This window comes from Petaurus breviceps, unplaced genomic scaffold, assembly GCF_028583685.1.
Source record: "Petaurus breviceps papuanus isolate PSGF00001 unplaced genomic scaffold, PetGlider_PUasm1.0 38, whole genome shotgun sequence".
Lineage (NCBI taxonomy): Eukaryota > Metazoa > Chordata > Mammalia > Diprotodontia > Petauridae > Petaurus > Petaurus breviceps.
In genome coordinates this window covers 63,516,683-63,535,923 of record NW_027186304.1, presented here as the reverse complement: position 1 = coordinate 63,535,923, position 19,241 = coordinate 63,516,683, and the positions used below count along the sequence as shown (strand labels likewise).

Below are 19,241 nucleotides of genomic sequence, written 5' to 3'. Positions count from 1 at the left end.
GAGTCTACTTGATAAAAGAGAAATTCAATTTGTATTAATGAATATAAATTCATGAAATTTAAGGGAAAATAACTTTTTATCATCACTCAAGGTCATACCAACATTTCATTTTTATTTACTTATGTCTCAGATTAAGGATCCAAATGCATAATGTATATTCAGTGAACTCTCACAGATATTTCAGTGCAGTTTCTAGTTAGTTCTCTTCATGTTTACGTCATACTCTATTGTTATTATCAGTAGGAGCTTTTCAATTTTTGTAATTGATTTTTCTTGTTGTTGTTTCTATATCCCCAGTAGCTAGCATACTACCTGACATACAGGAGGTACTTAATGCTTATTGATTGATTAGCTTGTTTTTTTCATCCTTTTCAATGGGGATACAATAAAGTTTTCACACAAAGAAATATAAGCTTTAATAGCCATGTGAATAAGATTCTAAATCACTAATAATTAGAAAAATTAAAATGAAAGGGACTTTGAGTTTCTACCTTGAGCCCATCAGATTGGCAAAGATGACAAAAGAGGAAAATGATAAGCATTGGAAAGACTGTAAAGAAAACAGGTAGACTGTACAAGCACTGTTGGTAGAGCTGTGAACTGGTCCATCAATTCCAGAAAACAATTTTGGAACTATGCCTAGAAAGTCATTGTGCATATTCTTTGACCCCACTATTCTCCTCCACCTCCTTTTCCTCCTCCTCCTCCTCTTCCTCTTCCTCCCCCTCCCTCTTTTCCTCCCTTCCTTCTCCTACTAGTACTAGTACTACTGCTACTGTCACTGCTGCTGCTAGGCTATACTCTAAAGATATTTGCTTGTTTAAGACATAAGGAGCTATTACACAAAAATATTTATAGCAGCTACTTTCATATCATCCAAAAATTGGAAAGTAAGGGGCTGTCCTCCTATTGAGGTCTGACTAAATAAATTATGGTTTATGAATGTAATGGGATTTACCATTCCAAAATAAGTAATGAAAGGGACAGTGTTCAAAGGAAACTATGAAGACCATTATGAACTAATGCAGAATGAAGTGAGGAGAACTTGCATGATGTATACAAATACAACAATATTGTTGAACTTTGAAAGATTTAAATCTCAAATAAAAGAAATGGTAAAACATAAGTCCAGAAGACTAAAGATGAAATAGGTCACTATAATGGCAAGCAAAAAAGTTCTTAGCATCTTGTTTCAGTTGAGCCTTGACCGTGATTATATCAAGTCTTTGTTAAGAAACAGAACTTGTGAAACCCACAGTGGGAGGGAGTTTCCAAAGACAGGAACAGGAAGGATGTAAGAGGTGGGCAGAACAGGGAGGAGCTAATGACCAGATAAAAAGCTGAGCACAAGCTGGGAGAGAGCAGAACTGAGAAGGGAACACTTGTGGTGGCAGAGTTGAGAGGGTGAAAAACTTGTGGTATCCCAGCACTCTGTTTGCTCTGTCTGTTTTGATTTGTGTTTGTGATGCTTTGTACAGAAGCCCTAGGAACTTATTGGAAGCCCTGTAAGAGGATTTTCTTGTTGTCTGCTTACAGAAGTCCTGGAGGAAGGTTTCAGAGGTCCTGGGACTATACTGACGATTTGTGTTGAGTGAGTCTCAGACTTTGTTTGTGGGTCTGTGATGATTCCACAGGCAGACAGTAAATTGATGATGGTGCCAGCAATGTGCATAATGTTGTTTTGGCTCTGTTAAGCTTCGTCTTCCCAGAAACAGAAACTGTGAAGGACTTGAGGTGGACTGGACACTGTGAGCTTCAATATGGAACAAGAACTGGACAAGGAGGTATACAAGAATCTGAGAGCTGCCTACTATTGAATCCAGGTGACAGTTGGGTAAATTCAGCCAAAAGCTGGGACCATGGATAAGGAACCATGGAGTCATCCAGTCAAGATGAAAAGATCTCTCCTTCGGTACTTAATGCTGACTAAGATCATGATTTACTGTGGCCTAGGGGTAGGAGAACTTTGTACTCTGTACCTTGTACCTCTTAAGGATGATTGAGTTAAGGATGATTGGAAACTAATCTCCAATCAAGAAGAAAGAAGACTTTTTGGCTGAGAGTTTAAGACAATGTGACCTAGGAGTGGAGAACTTTAACCTTTGTACTTTGTGTCACTCAAGGAGGATTGTTCCTTAAGGTTAATTGAGTTAAAGACTTACTGAATGGGGGGAAGGGGTGACTAGGTGGTACAGTGAATATAGCACCAGCCCTGGAGTCAGGAGAACCTGAGTTCAAATCTGGCTTCAGACACTTAACACAAGACTAGCTGTGTGAACTTGGGCAAGTCACTTAATCCCAATTGCCCTGCCTTCCCCCTCCAAAAAAAAAGCAAAAAATAAAAGACTTACTGAATGATATCTTTTGTTTAAAACTATGTGGAGACTTTAGTGATAAGTTGTTATAACATTGTGAATGCTGTACTTTGGTTTCTGTGAATGTTTTGCCTTAGTTTATTACTGAATAAATAGAGTTCACTATACTATGTGATCAGAACCTCAAAGCTATTTATTGCAGCAGTTCTCTGGAGAGCTTCTCATGCTTGACTTTACAGTCACTCACCTCTTGCCAAAAAGATGTTAAAAGGCATTGCCAGTGTGGGAATTTGGGATTTGGGGGAAATACATATTCTATGATTAAGATGTTGTTTTTTTTAATTTATTGTCATTGTTCAATGGGTGGGAGGGGAAGTAGGAGGGATAAATTGTATATATGTTGAAATATTTTTTTTAATTTTAAAAAGTTAAAAAATTGTCCTGAGAGTAGTTGATGTCCTGTTACTATACTTTTTTTTTGGTCGTTGCTCTATGGGCTATTGCACAGTTAAATTTAATAACTCTTTTTTGTAGTTCTAAAAAAGATAGGATGTATATTTATTCTTTTTAGGCTCATTGAAAATACCAAAAAGTGCAGGCAATATAGTTTAATATTACTTCAATAGCTCTCTCAAATCACTTTTACTTTGATGGAAGAACACCTGTCCTTAGAGTTATTCTTTGAAAACTCTATGTTTCCCCCTGTGGTAATCACTATGGAAATGACCACATACTGTTGTCAAAAGCCCTTGAATTGTCTTTATACTTTTAGTTATATGCCATGGGAGAAAACATTCATCTATGATAATTATAGACAAGATTTCTTAACTTGGGATCTGTGAACTTAAAAAAATAAAAGTGATAACTATTTTAATCTAATTGATTTCCATCATAATCCTATGTATTTATTTTTACTTTATGCTTTAAAATACTTTTTGCTTTAATGATCTATTCTGAGAAGATACACATGGAATCATGTCTATCAGACTGGCAGAGGGGTCTTTGACACCCCAAAAGATAAGTATGCCTGCTAGAATTTACTAGCTTTTACTAGCTTTTTGGACTTACTATGTTTAAATTTAATTGGTCCATTAGTTGGATTCATGCTGTCAAAATACATAAAAGAGTTTTTGGAATTCCATTCTAAGTATGCCACTCTCTTTTTCAAAATCATTTGAGACAATAGTTCTTTATGTAAACTGTTTTATTATTAGGTATAATTTCTAAAGTTTGTATTGCATTAATATTTTCAATGTTTCAAAATTTCCAACTTTTCCTTCTTTAGTTTCAGTAGTAACTTAATTTATCTCATTTCTTTTAATCATCTCAGGTATGAAATTATTTTTATGGGTTCACTGCATTGGTTAGCAACACATTATTGTGTGACTTGAAGCTGACAGCACCTCATTAGTTTGCCTAAAATTGGAAAGATCTCTTTGTGATCTATTTATAATTTTGTTATGAAAATTACTGAACAATAATGAAAGAATTCATTTCTTCAGGCCATTCATGAGCACTAAAGGTTTGCCCACTTTAGTGGTTAGTGACATCTTCATTGAAGTATTTCAAGGCAGGCAGGGTATTCGTATTTATGATTTGTTCCGGAGTATCTTGCTTTCCTGGAGCACCAAACAAATAAAATAAAAGAAAGAAAAGGAAGGAGGATCATTGGCCCTGCTATATTTTGCATGAAACTGATCATCATGAGTATTTAGAGTAAGGAGAGCTTGAAGCTTTCTATCTTCCCATCTATTTCTTTTCATCTTATAAGTAGTTTCTCACATTGTCAATTTCACCTTTGCAATAGCTCTCACATATGCCTACTGTTTTCTTCTGATATTGCTACTATGCTGGTACAGGACCTCATCTCCTCACTCCTGAAGTATTGCAATAGCTTGCGGCTTATCTGCCTGCCTGAAGTCCCTCTGGATCCCAAATCATCTACTCAGCTTCTAATGATCTTAAAGTGTTGGTCTGACCATTTCACACACACACACACCTCTATTCATTTTCTATTACCTCCAGGATCACATGTAAAATTCTCTGGTTGATGTTCAAAGTCCTTAACAATCTGGTTCTACTATCCCTACCTTTCCAATCTTCTCACAGTTTACACTCCCACTTCCTTCACACACTTTGTGAACTTTGTAAACTGTCATTGGATTTCTTTGTGTTCTGCACAGAAGATACTCTCTCTCCTGACTCCAGGCATATTAACTGGCCATCCCCATTGCCTGGAACACTTTCCCTCCTCATCTTTTTCTACCAGCTTCCTTCAGCCACAGAAAAAAAAACTTGACCATCTAACAGAAGCCTTTTCACCATTGCCCTTAATGTTAGTGCCTTCCCTCTATTAATTATTTCCTATTTATTATAATGTTAGGACATTGGTCGGGGGGAGGGGGAGGTGGGGTAGGTAGGTACAGTGGGTCTGCTATTCAGTATTGCCAGGCCTATAATGAAGTTAGAATATTGGGCCTGGGGGCAGTTTTATTAGGATTCCATCACATGGATCTAAATTATGTCTAGGTGATTGTAAGCAAAAGTTCAATCTGATACAATGATATGGTCTCAGTATATTTTCACTGAATTCTGCAGAATATTTTGAGTTCTGTATTTGGAGTATGGGGATTTGTCATCTGTCAGTTCATTAAAAATAATATTGTTTAATATTTCATTGTAGCTACCAGTTCATGTCTTGCTAGATGTTGCTGGTGTTATTGACAATGTTGTTATTGTGGTTATTTTACTAGATCTTACTTGGTTCATTATTTTCTGGCTTACCTTCATCTCTCCATATGAGGCCCTTCTGTGTTTTACCTGGCACTGCACTGCAAACATGTTAAAGCCTTCCATGAACAAGTAAACAGGACAGCTCAAGTCAAAATGATAAAGTTCAATTCAAATGATGATTTACTCAGAAATGAGTGCCTCATGCTAGACAGTCTGTCTGCCTCTGATATTTTCAATCACTGGAAAGACTTTCTAAATAATTTCCAAGACCTTTTCTTTGACTTATGAACTTCAGTGAAAATACTAAAGAATTCCAAAGGTCATTCTGAAAACTGTAGGATTTTATCTCTTAGTAGTTTAAAGAAATGGAGTAGGAACTCAGACTCTACACTGCTTAACATCAGTAGGCATTGGAGCAGGTGCATATTAGGGAGAATAGTAGATGCAGAGAAAGGAAAAAAATACATTTAATTTAATGGAATAAGATATGTAGGGGAATGAATAATCATCTTTTCCAAATACTCAGAAGAAAAACAGAGTAGTCTGTAGTACTTATATGAAAAAGCTGGTAGTGTGGTCTTGAATGGAGGAAAGACCAATTATTATGGGACTTTTTCCTAAACTAATCACACATTATAAGCTTATGTAGTGTCTTTCAAATAGTAATTGTCCTTATAATTGTTGTTTACATGACTGCTTTTTATTCTAGGAACATTGTTTATATATTTTTCTTTGTTGTTCTTTTCTATTTTCATGGGTTTTGGCAAAACAAAAATAAAATTATCATCTGTTAATTGGTATTAATCAGGGGCAGTGAAGAACAAGCCCCAGATGTCAGTGTGTGGCTTGGATCCTCTATGAAGTATACATGGGGAAACATGGACAAACATAGCACATGATAAGACGCACAGGTTTTGATTTGTATTGATGATGGCAATATCCTCTCCAGCAAAATTTGTTCACCCTCTACTGTACAGGCTTTATCCTTAATGTTTTATCAGTACGCCTTGATGTCTAAGAGCAGGTTGCAGTATTTCTGGTATCTCAACCAATCCACATAACGCCATATATGTTTGCTGGCATAGACTCAAAAGCACTCTTTGAATTCTGCTACCTGTCGTAAGCTGGTTAAGGAATAGATTGTAAAGTACATAACTTCCATCAAGATAATGATCCTGCTCTTTGGTTGGCTGGCAGTGAGATGAAGATGTTGATTACTTTTGACTGGACCACCTCCATAACTATATGGTTGTTTGTCCTTCATTCTCAGAGATGACCAATGACATCGGGAAGGTGATCCCTTGACTTTCAAGTGAATTTGATTTCAGTGAGGCAGGGCTGTGCAAAGTCACCAGTCTCACTCTCTCCTCCAGAGTCATCTGGGTCCAAGGGCAAGATATAGATCAGGATGACGGGAGACCTTGGTCTTTTCAAGCTAAGGGTTTTCCCATGTTGTAGTCTGTCTGAAGTGATACTCATTTAGTCATTTAGGTTAGGTAAGAAATGAATAAACAAATGGCTTCTTTTACCTAATTAAAAATCATTCTGGGAGGGGAAGACCCTCAGGGTTTCTGGCCAGAACAGAAACACATTTTCTATTTACATTCACTCTGAGCCAACAAAACTCATACAATAACCAACAGAGGCTTGGGTTGGGGTGCATTGTTGATGAATCAGTGAGATTCAGATTGATTTGGGTTTAAGGCATAGTCAAGAAACTCCATATGAATCTGAATGTCTCTATCAATGTCTGGTTTCCAGAGCTCTGTTTGCAGAAAGTTATATTCCTTATAAGGTCTTTCTCAGGTCTCAGTCTAAGGCAACACCCATTCAGTAATTTAAGTTTGGGTAAGAAATGAAGCAAAAGATGTTCTAATTTGCCTATTCTAAAAAAATCAATTTTGAAGAAGAAGAACCTCAATGTTTCTGGTCAGAACAGAAACAACTGCTATTTTCACTTACTCTGAGCCATTGATATCCAAACAATGACTAACAGAGGATTTGGCTATGGACTATTTTGGTCAATAGGTAAGAGACAGAGTGATTTGGGTTCAAGGCATAATCAAATTACTCCATATGAATGTGAATGACTTTATCAATGCCTGGTTTCTGTAACTATTTTCAGAAATATATATTCCTTTGGAAAGAGCACCCACATGTAAGAAAAGAAAGAAGGAAAGAAGGGAGGGAGGAAGAGGAAAGGAAGGAAGGAAGGAAGGAAGGAAAGAAGGAAGGAAGGAAGGAACGAAGGAACGAAGGAACGAAAGAATGAAGAAAGGAATGAAGGAAGGAGTGAAGGAATGAAGGAACATTGACCACCAATGGGAATTGGCCAGTTGGGTCCCCAATAGGGAAGCTACTGCTACACACAAAGAGGACAAATGACATCAAGAAGGTGATGTCTTGACTTGCAAGTGAATTGGATTTACATGAGGCAGGGCTGTCCAAAGTCACCAGCATCACTCTCTCCTCCAGAGCCATCTGGATCCAGTGGCAAGACATAGATTAGGATGACCAGAGATGGCCCTGTCTATGACGGGAACTGAGCCACAAATAGCACCAAGACTCTTCTATGCAGATTCCTTATTATTCTTGAGCCAAACCCAATGAGAATTGGCAAGATAGGAATGAAAACAAAGTCCAGTAGGGCAGCCAGTGATTACACAAGAAAGCAATGCTTGCTTCACATTCTCCACTGGGATGAGGTAGCATGACTAATTCGTGGCAACAGATGTCTAAGTAGCAGTTGTTGGGGGAAAAAAAGGACTTAATTTATGGTAATATAAAAAAATTCAATCAAAATAAATGATAGAGTCCAGGAGTCAAGATGGTGGAGTAATCAGTAAATTGCCATAACTCCCTCATATTCAACTCCAAACAACCATGCAGTAGGACTCCAAATCAAATCCTAAAACAGCATAAACCAGCAAAAGGTGGGGTGAAACAATCTTTGAGCCCAAGAAACTTGGAATTTTGGCCAGACAGGTCTGTCTCACTCATGTTAAAAGGGAGCACAGTCCAGGAGAGGCAGCATCCCAGCAAACAAGCAGGAGATCCTGTCCCCAGTGTGGTGGACCAGGCAAACTCCCACACCAGGACTCCCAATATGCATTAGCAGAGCCAGGGGAACTAGCAGATGCCAGCTCCCAGAACCACCTCGTGCTTTGGCATAACCCAGGGCAAACAGGCAATCTCCACCTGCCAGACTACTACATGTTTCAATGTAGCCCCTGGGAAATACAGAAACATCCCACCTACCTCAGTACATGCCATACAACAACATTAATGCCCTGGATCACCACCAAGCAAGCTGCCAGACACTCATGGCCCCCAGCAGCACCAGCCACTTCTCACCATACCCCCTCAGCACAGCAACAGACATGAGGGTCCCCTATGGGCCTTAGGGTAATTTCAGTGCAATACTAGGTGTATAGCCCCTGGCACAAGAAGCCTGAGACAGTGTCCATTCCACCCTGGGAGGTAGAGCTCAAATTTAAAAGAAAGGAAAAAGGTCAAAAAAGATGAGCAACAAACAACAACAAAAAAGAATGTGACCATAAGAGTTATGGTGACAGGGAAGATCAAGACACAAAGTCAGAAGGGGACAACAATGTCAAAACATCTACAAGTAAAACCCCAAAGAAATATAGGAAGTAGTATCAAGCACAGTAAGAACTCATGGAAGAGCTTGTAAAGGAACTTAAAAATCACATAAAAGAGGTAGAAGAATAATTGGGAAAAGAGAGCGATTCAAGAGAATCATGAAAAAAAGAGTCAACATCTTAGAAAAATAAAACTCCTTAAAAAGAACAATTGGTCAAAAAGTAATTACAAAAGCTGAGTAAAACAACTCCTTAAAATTTAGCATTGGGCAAGTGGAAGCTATTGACTCTATGAGACATCAAAAAGCAATCAAACAAATGAAAAAGAATAAAAAAAACAAAAGAAAATATAAAATACCTAATAAAAAACAATTGACCAGGAAAATAGATCCAGGGAAGACAATATAAGAATCACTGAACTACCTGGAAGCTTCATAATCAAAAGGAGAACTTGGACAGCATCTTTCAAGAAATCCCCAAGGAAAACTGCCTCTGGAACTAGAGGGCAAAACAGGCATTGAAAAAAATCCGCCAATCACATCACAAAAGTGGCCCTAAAATAAAAACTCCAAGGAACATTACAGCCAAATTTCAGAACTATCAGGTCAAGGAAAAAATACTACAAATGACCAGAAAGAAACAATACAGATATTAAGGAGTCACAATCAGGATTACATAGGACTTAGTGGCTACAACATTAGAGGATCAGAGGTCATGAAGTATGATATTCTGGGAGGCAAAGGAGCTAGGACTATAACCATGAATCACCTACCTCATCAAATTAAGCATAATGCTTCAAGGGATAAAAATGATCATTCAATTAAATAGAGGAATTTTAAGCTTTCAAAAGGAGAAGACCAGAATTGAACAAAAATTTGATCTTCAGTATCAACACACCAGAGAAGCCTAAAAAGGGGAAAAGGGAAAAGAAAACATAAGTGATTCAGTGGAGCTGAACTGTTTATGTCCCTACATGGGAAGATGGTACTTGTAATTCTTAAAAATTGTGCCACTAATAGTACAGCTTGAAAGAATATACATAGACAGAGGACATGGGTATAAGGTGAATTTGAGAGAATGACATAAAAATAATTAAAGAATGAGAAAGAGGAGTACAATGGGTACAGAAGGAAGTAAGGGATAGAATGGGATAAATTATTTCAAATGGAGAGGTATAGAAAAAACCTATTACAGTGGAGGGAAAGATTGAAGAGTGAGCAATGGGTATCACTTGAATCTTATTCTCATTGTTATTGGCTCAAAGAGGGAAAAAATATAAACAATCAGTTGAATATAAAAAAAAATCTATCTTACTCAACAGGAAAGTAGAAGAGAGGAGATTGAGTAAATGGTAATGGTGACTGACACAAGAGAGGGTAGACCATGGGAGGTGTTAGACAGAATCAAAACACATTCAAGGAGGGAAAGGATGGAGGAAAGAGAGGTTGGAGGGAAACGCACAGCTATTAATCATAACTGTTAATATGTATGGCATGAACTCTCCCATAAAACAGAAGTGAATAGCAGAATGAATCAAAAACCCAAATCCTGTAATATGTTGTTTATAAGGAATACACCTGAAGCAGAGGGGCACACACATAGTAAAGGTAAGGGGCTAGAGCAGAATCTATTATGCTTCAGTTGAAGTGAAAAAAAGGCAGAGGTAGCAATCCTGATCTCAGACAAAGCAAAAATAAACTTAATTAAAAGAGATAAGGAAGGAAACTACATCTTGCCAAAATATACCATAGACATTGAAGTAATAGAAATACTAAACATATATGCACCAAGTGGTAGAGCATCCAGATTCTTAAAGGAGAAGTTAAGTGAGTTGTAGGAAGAAATAGACAGCAAAACTATATTACTGTGGGACCTCAGCTGTCCCCTCTCAGAATGTGATACATCTAACAAAAAAAAATAAGAAACTAAGGAGGTGAACAGAATATTTGAAAAGTTAGATATAACAGACATTTGGAGGAAACTGAATAGGGATAGAAAGGAATATACCTTTTTTTCTCAGCAGCACATGATACCAACACAAACATTAACCATGTATTAGGGCACAAAAAAATCAAATAAGAAAGGCAGAAATATTAAATTTATTCTTTTCAGATAATAATGCAATAAAAATTACATTCAACAAAGGGCAATGGAGAAATAGATTAAAAACTAATTGGAAACTATATAAGTTAATCCTAAAGAATAACTGAATCAAAGATCAAATCATAAAAACAATAAATACTTTAATTTTTAAAAATTACAACAATGAGACATGTAAGATTTATGGGATGTAGCCAAAGCAGTACTTGAGAGAAAGTTTATTTCTCTAAATTCTTATATCAACAAAACTGAGAAAGAATTGGGCATGTAACAAAAACAAAAACAAAAAACAACCTAGCAAAAGAACAAATTGAAAATCCCCAACTGAGCACCAAATTGGAAATCCTGAAAATTAAAGGTGAAAATTAATGAAATAGAAAGTTAAAAACAGTGGGAGGAAAATCCATATGTACAAAAATATTTATAATAGCTCTTTTTGTGGTGGCAAAGAATTGGAAATTAAGGGGATGCCCATCAATTGAGGAATGGCTAAACAAATTGTGGTATATGGATGTAATGGAATACTATTGTGCTATAAGGAACAAGAAGCAGATGGACTTCATATTTACCTGGAGAGGTTTATACAAACTGATACTGAGTGAGAAGAGTAGAACCAGGAGAAATTTGAACACAATTACAGACACAGTGTATGTGTGACGACCAACTTTGATAGACTGGACTCATCTCAGTAATGCAGGGTTATAAGTCAACTGCAAAAGACTCATGATGGAGAAAGATGTCTACATTCCAAGAAAGAACTAGAAAGAACGGAATTTGAATGCAGATTGACACAAACTACCTCCTCTCTGTCTTTTTCTTGTTTGGTTTTGTTTCCTCTTTCCCATTGTTCATTCCTTCCTATACAATCCTTCTTTATAACCTGACTAGTGTCTAATGTGAAAGTATTTGCAGATGCTATACTTGATTGTATACCGCCATGGGGGAGGGGAGTGGGGGGGGGAGAAAATTGGAAACTCAAGGAATTGTAGAATTGAATCTTGTAAACTAAAAGTAAACAAATTAATAAAAACCAAAGAAAATTTAAAAAAATCTGAAAATAAAAGGGTAGATGAAAAATTTTAAAAAGAAAAAAAATTAAAAATAATTATTCAGCTAGTAAACTAGGGACATGGGGAAGCCAGGTAACACAAGAGTAAGAGCACCGGCTCCAGTGTCGGGATGACCTGGGGATCGAATCCAGGCTCAGACACTTAGCAACCACCCAGAAACACCTGGTCGTGTAACCTTGAGCAAGTTACTTAACCCCAATTGCTTGAAAAAAAAAACAAACTAGGAACTGCTTGCATGAAAAAACAAAACAATATAATATGATAGATAAGCCATTGGTTAACCTAAATTTAAAAAAAAAGAAAGAAGAAAACCAAACATCCGGTATCAAAAATGAAAAAGGAAAAAATCACCACTAGTGAAGAAGAAATTAAAATAATAATTAGTAAATATTTTGTCAAATTATATGCCAACAAATCTAACAATCTGAGTGAAATTGATGAATATTTATGAAAATAAAAATTACCTAGATTAACAGATCAGGAAATAGAATGCCTAAATTAATCCACCTTAGAAAAAGAAATTCAATAAGCCATTAATCAACTCCCTAAGAAAAAATACCCAGGACCACATGGGTTTACAAGTGAATTCTACCAGACATTTAAAGAATAATTCTAATACTATATACACTATTTGGAAAAATAGGTGAAGAATGAGTCCTACCCAACTATTTTCATGATACAAATATGGTGACATATGATACCTAAACCAAGAAGACCTAAAACAGAAAAAGAAAATTATAGACCAAATTTTCTAATGAAAATAGATACAAAATTTTGAACAAAATACTAGCAAGGTGATTATGGCAGTATATCACAAGGATTATACACTATAACCAGGTGAGATTTATACCAGGAATGCAGGTACAACATTAGCAAAACTTTCAATATAATTTATCATATCAATAACAAAGCCAACAGAAATCATGTGATTATCTCAAAAGATGCTGAAAAAGTTTTTTGAGAAAATACAGCACCCATTCCTATTAAAAACAGTAGAGAGCATAGGAATAAAGAGAGTATTAATTAAAATGATAAACTGTATTCATCTAAAACTATCAGCAATCATTATCTGTGATAGGGATAATCTAGAAGACTTCCCAATAAGATCAGGGGTGAAGCAAGGGTGCCCATTATCAATATAGTACTAGAAGTGTTAGCTATAGCAATAACAGAAGAAAAATCAAAGGAATTAGAATAGGCAATAAGGAAATAAAATTATCATTCTTTGCAAATGATATGATACTTTACTTAGAGAACCCTAGAGGATAAATTTAAAAAACTACTTAAAATAATTGACAACTTTAGCAATGTTTCAGGATATTATCAGCGTTTTTTTTTTATATAGGCAATAAAGCTCAGCAGCAAGAGATAGACAGAGAAATTCCATTTAAAATAACTATAAACAATATAAAATACAAGACAAACCCAGGAAGTATATGAACATTATTGGAAACACCTTTCATGCAAATTAAGTCATATCTAAACAATTGGAAAAATATCAACTGCTGTTGAGTAGGCCAAGTCAACATAATCAAAATGACAATTCTATCTAATTTAACTTACTTATTCAGTGCCATATCAATCAAACTACAAAAAAAATATTTTACAGAGCTAGAATAAATGACAAAATTCATCTGGAAAAACAAAAAGTTTAAGAATATCAAGTCAATCAGTGAAAAAAAAATACAAAGGGGGACGGCTAAGTGGTAGTGAGTAAGAGCACCATCCCCAGAGTCAAGAGAACCCGGGATCAGTTCCAGCCTCAGATACTTAAAACACACACAAAATAGCTGGCCGTGTAACCTTGGGCAAGTTACTTAACCCCAATTGCTTTAAAAATAAAATAAAATAAAAAATTCGAAGGAAGGTGCCTTGCAATGACAGATCTCAAACTATATTATAAAGCAGTAATCATCCAGTAATCATCAAAAGTATCTGGTACTAGTGTTGGGATGACCTGGAGATCGAATCCCAGGCTCAGACACTTAGCACCCACCCAGAAACACCTGGCCATGTAACCTTGAGCAAGTTATTTAACCCCAATTGCTTAGGGGAGGCCAGGTGGCTCAGCGAGTAAGAACACCGGCTCCAGTGTTGGGATGACCCGGATCAAATGCGGGCTCAGATACTCAGCACCATACCCAGAAATAACTGGCTGTGTAACCTTGAGCAAGTTACTTAACCCCGATTGCTTTAAAAAAAAAAAAAAGTATCTGGTACTAGCTAAGAAACAGAGTGATTAATCAGTGGGCTAGATTAGGTACATAAGACATAGTAATGAATCACCATAGTAACCTAGTGCTGATTAACCCCAAAACCCCAGCCTATGGGATAAGAACTCATTATTTGGCAAAAACCACTGGGTAAACTGGGAAACAATAGGTCACAAACTAGGTACAGACCAACATCTTATATAAGGTCAAAATGGGTACATGATTTAGATATAAAGAATGACACCATAAGAAAATTAGACGAGCAAGGAAAAGTTTACCTGTCAGATCTATGGAGATAGGAAGAATTCATGACTAAACAAAGGTAGAGAGCATTATGAAATGTAAATTTGATAATTTTGATGTTATTAAATTAAAAAGACTCTTTACAAACAAAACCAATGCAATCAAATTTAGAGAGGAAGCAGAAAGCTAGGAAGCAATTTTTACAGCCCGTATCTCTGATAAAAGCCTTATTTCTAAGATATACAAAGAACAAAGTCACATTTATAAGGATACAAGCCATTCCCCCATCGATAATTGGTCAAAGGATATGAATAGGCAATTTTCAGATGAAGAAATTAAAGTTATCTATAGGCATATGTAGAAGTGCTCTAAATCTCTTTTGATTAGATAAATGCAAATTAAAACAGCTCTGAGGTTCCACCTTATACCTATCAGATTGGCTAATATAACAAAAAAAAGAAAATGATAAATGTTGGAGGGGATGTGGTAAAATTGGGACACATGCACTATTAGTAATGTTGTGAACTGATCCAACCATTATGGAAAGCAATTTGGAACTATGCCCAAAGGGCAACCAAACTGTGCATACCCTTTGATTTAGCAATTCCACTACATCTGTATCCAAAAGAGATCATAAAAAGAATTAAAAGGACTTATATGTGCAAAAATATTTATAGAAGCCTTTTCCATTGTGGCAAAATATTAGAAATTGAGGAGATTCCCATCAATCGGGGAATGACTGAACAAGTTGTGGTATATTAATGTAATGGAATACTATTATGCAGTAAGAAATGAACAGGCAGATTTCAGAAGAAACCTGGAAAAACTTAGACAAATTGACGCAAAGTGAAATGAGCAGAACCAGGAGACCAGTACACAGTATCAGCAACATTGTGTGATGATCATCTATGAATTATTCAGCTCTTCACAGCAACACAATGATCCAAGTCAAGTGCAAAGGACTCACAGGAAGATACTATCCACATCCAGAGAAAGAACTGATGGACTCTGAATGGAGATCAAAGCATACCTTCTTCATTTACTTGATTGTTTTGTTGTTGTTTTTCCTTTTGATGTTTCTTCTTTTACAACTGGGACTAATATGGAAATATGTTTTACATGATAGCAAATGTATACCCTATATCAAATTATCCTCCATTTTAGGAAGGGGGGAAGGGAAGAAGGGAGAAAGAAAAATTTGGAACTCAAATCTTGTAAAATGAGTGCTTAAAATTGTCTTGACATAACTGGCGAAAAATAACATAGTATGAACTAAAAAAAAAAAAACAAACCAAATATGGTATAATCTTGTGTTAATAGCTAATGCTAGGTAATGTAGAATATCTGTGGAATTTGAGGCAATAGAGAAACAGACAGATCAGGCTTATACCCAGCAGTCAGTGATGAGATCCCTTTTTTCTTCTTGTCTTTATGGAAGATCCAGAATCAAAAATAGCAACAAGCTTGGCAAAGAGTATCTACAGCTGTTAGCTAAAGGGCAATCTTCATTCACACACACTGGGCAAAGGCCTGGGCTACACATTGGTCTTTTCAACCATCCTCATGTGTTCAGAGAGCAATGGAGTCAGTGGGAGCATCTTCAAATATAAAGACCACCCACAGACTTGTAGGGCAGCAATTCCAAAATGGTTAAAATAATGAAACAGAGGTACTTACTGAGCCCTTTTCCATCATGCATAATTTCAATCCGGTCCAGGTGCCCTAAGTTCTTCGTTTCAATTTGGAATGTATCAGCCTTTTTTAAAAAGGAAAAGAGGTGGGATGATTAAAATGTAATACATCAAACATGAAAACAAGAATGTTTGGCTTGCTCAGGTTTGATACCAGCAAGTACATTTAATAGAAAAATACCAGGTGGATAACAGGATGAATTATTGTTATTAATGAATACCTTTAATATATGTTCTATGTTGATAACATGCCTTCCCAAATAGGAAAAAAAAATGCACTTTTCCAGTCCTTATTTGATGCTTTTTAAGCTTGCATAGAGGACATAAGAGATATGGTCGCTCTATACAATGGAAGGTGTCAGGCATACAAAGAAATGCACTTTTTATTATTGTTATCTACTATACACAGACTGATTAAAAACAGGAATATGAAAAAACAGGAAAAATGCATTCTTATTCTTTTGTCCTACTGCTTGAAACTTTTTCTATATCTGGGGTCTAAAATACAGGATATTTTTTTCAAATTTTATTTTTATTTTTATTTTTTACTTTTTGGAAGGGGAAGTCAGGACAATTGGGGCTAACTGACTTGACCAAGGTCACAGGGCGAGTGTCAGGTGTCTGAGGCCGCATTTGAACTCAGGTCCTCCTGACTCCAGGGCCAGGGCTCTACTCACTGCACCACCTAGCTACCTCAGGATATTCTTTTGAAATATGAGAAGACAAGGTATTTTCCCTTAATAACATTTCTGCCAAGTATCTGTAACCATACAGAAAGACAAAAAGGAGACTGATTCAAAGGGAAGCACTAATCAGTCTACATACTTCATTTTCTTCTTGTTACCTTAATATGACCTCATGTTCCTAGCCTCATCCTCCTTCCCTCTTACTGTCTGTTTTCATAATGCACCATTAGTGACAAACTCTGAATGTACCTTTTCCTTTCTTAGGGGTGTTAGAAAAGGATTTTCATTATCCCACATGCTTTTTTCTTGCTTCCCCAATGCTTCTCAGGATTTGGATTGTCATTATAGTTGCAAGGGTGCAAATATCTAAGCAGGTCAACCATAAACCTGCTCGCCTAGTAAAATGAGTTGTATGGGATGGAGTTCAACTCAAGTTGTAGTTGATTAGGGCTTAGTGTTTAGCCAAGAATCCAAAGTAACTAGGTTCACCTCTTATAGATCAACAGATAACTTATGTTGCAGGTTTGTGTTGGCTGAAGATTCTGAAGATAAATAGCTTAACATCAAGGGATCATAAACTGAGAACTAGAATGAATCTTTGATGCTCTTTCTTCCTCCCAACCCACCCCAGCTACTACTAATAATAGCTAAGTGCTAGCATTTACATAACCCTTTCAAGGTCTGCAAAGTGGGGTGTGTGTGTTATGCATAAAATATCATTTGATCCACAAAACAACCCTTAGAGGTAGGCAACATTATCATCTCTATTTTACAGATGAGGAAACTAATGCTTAGAGAGATTAAATGACTTGCCCAGGGTCGCAGGACTACTAAGTGTCTGAGGCAGGCAGAATTCAATCTCAGTTTCCTGACTTTAGGTCTCAAATTCTACATACTCTACTAACTAGATAGCTAGCCTCTTCATTTCACAAATAGGAATACCCAATCCCATCCTAATAGAGAAAGTGAAGTCAACACTGCTTTGATGCTTCTCTGATGGCTGATTTTATGGGACTTCATTGTTTCCACCCTGGTTGTTTCATTTCTTATTGGATGTGGCTCCCAGATGACAATAGTTGACTTAAATAGAAAATTACAGTGTAGCCCTGCTAATGGGGTGCTTGGGTACTTGTGTTTAGACCCCACTTTCAAGACAACATTTCTCCCTAGCTTTGAAACACTATCCCTGATAGTTTTCTCCCCAGTCCAAGGACACTAAGCCTAGCTCATGAGTGGGCCCCAGTAAAATAAAATATCTTTCCACACAATTACTCATAAGCAGGTCCCCAGTGAAATAAACTCTTTCCCCATAACAGGAACAAGCTGACCTCTGAAGTTCTCTTGTAAAAACAGGACTATTTTGTAACCACAAAATTATTATGTACTGATTCCCAAAGTTACCATATTCAATCCAGAGGTCAATATATAGATATCAACTCTCAAAATTATCTTGCAACAGACATAAAAAATCAAAAACATACCCCTTAAGAAACAGGGGGCTCTGGCTCCCACCTCCTCCAATTCATGTAAAAGATGACTCTGAAGAAACTTTGGAGCTACAGAACCCACAAAATGAATCAGAGAAGCTAACCTCACACTGAGGACATACAGGCAGGCTGGCAGCAAATGGCCAGTGTAGAGCTCTGGGAGCCTACCCCAGCCCCACTCAAGCCAGGGGTTTTAGCCTCAGGGCAGGTCTGACCAGTCGCCAGATGGAGGAACTTTAGATCACCAACACCTGTGGTGGTTTCCAGAATTATCAACACATAGATGCTAAGAATAAAGTGAGAGGTCAGTGCAGTGCAGATTTTGGGATCTGGTAGTTTGGGAGTATGGTTGGGCTTTGCCCCTGGGTTGAGAAACGGCTGAGGTACAGAAGCCTTGTAGCCACAGCCACGTGGCAGTTTCAGCTACTGGCCTACAGATTGTAGGGGGCCCAAGCAACTGGTCTAAGGGGTAATCACTCTTGCTTTAACCTGCTTGGATGCAGATTGCGGTCTAGGGTGGAGGTCCTGAGGTGTGCAAACAGCTTGTCACAGCATGTGGAGGCTTCAGAGAGGGCACTCAACTAACACCTTTGGCAGATGAGAAAATCCCAGCAACTGGGATGAAGCTCCCCTGTATGGTAGCAGAGTCCTACTGTGGCAAAAAGCCCAAAGGTCAAGTAGTTGAGTGGCAACATGAGCAGGCAAAGAAAGCAAAGCAAGCAGAGCAACGCAACTTTACACTCCTATTTTGGTGACAAAAAGGATCAAAGTATGTAAGAGGAGAAAGATAGTGAGAAAAATATGAGCTGGTTACAGGCCATAGAGGACCTTAAGAAGGATTTTGAAGACCAAGTGAGAGAGGTGGAGGAAAAATTGGGAAAAGAAATGAAAACAATGCAAGAAAATTATGAAATGAGGGTCAACAACCTGACTGAAGGAAATAACACCTTAAAAAATAGACTAACTCAAATGGCAAAAGAGGCTCAAAAAGGCAATGAGGAGAAGAGTACCTTAAAAAGCTGAATTTGCCAGATGGAAAAAGAATCTCAAAAGCTCCCTGAAGAGAATCATTCGTTCAGAATTAGATTGGAGTAAATGGAA

The 19,241-nt window shown here is 37.0% G+C and overlaps 1 protein-coding gene across 1 annotated transcript in view; it reads right to left on the bottom strand.

Moving 5' to 3' along the window:
* Nucleotides 1-19,241, bottom strand: part of LOC138170116 (lipoxygenase homology domain-containing protein 1-like) — a 657,842-nt gene that overhangs the window by 10,539 nt on the left and 628,062 nt on the right. Inside the window, exon 55 of the mRNA XM_069099511.1 lies at nt 15,954-16,032. Coding sequence (XP_068955612.1) covers nt 15,954-16,032 — 79 coding nt within the window. The remainder of the gene's footprint in view (nt 1-15,953; nt 16,033-19,241) is intronic.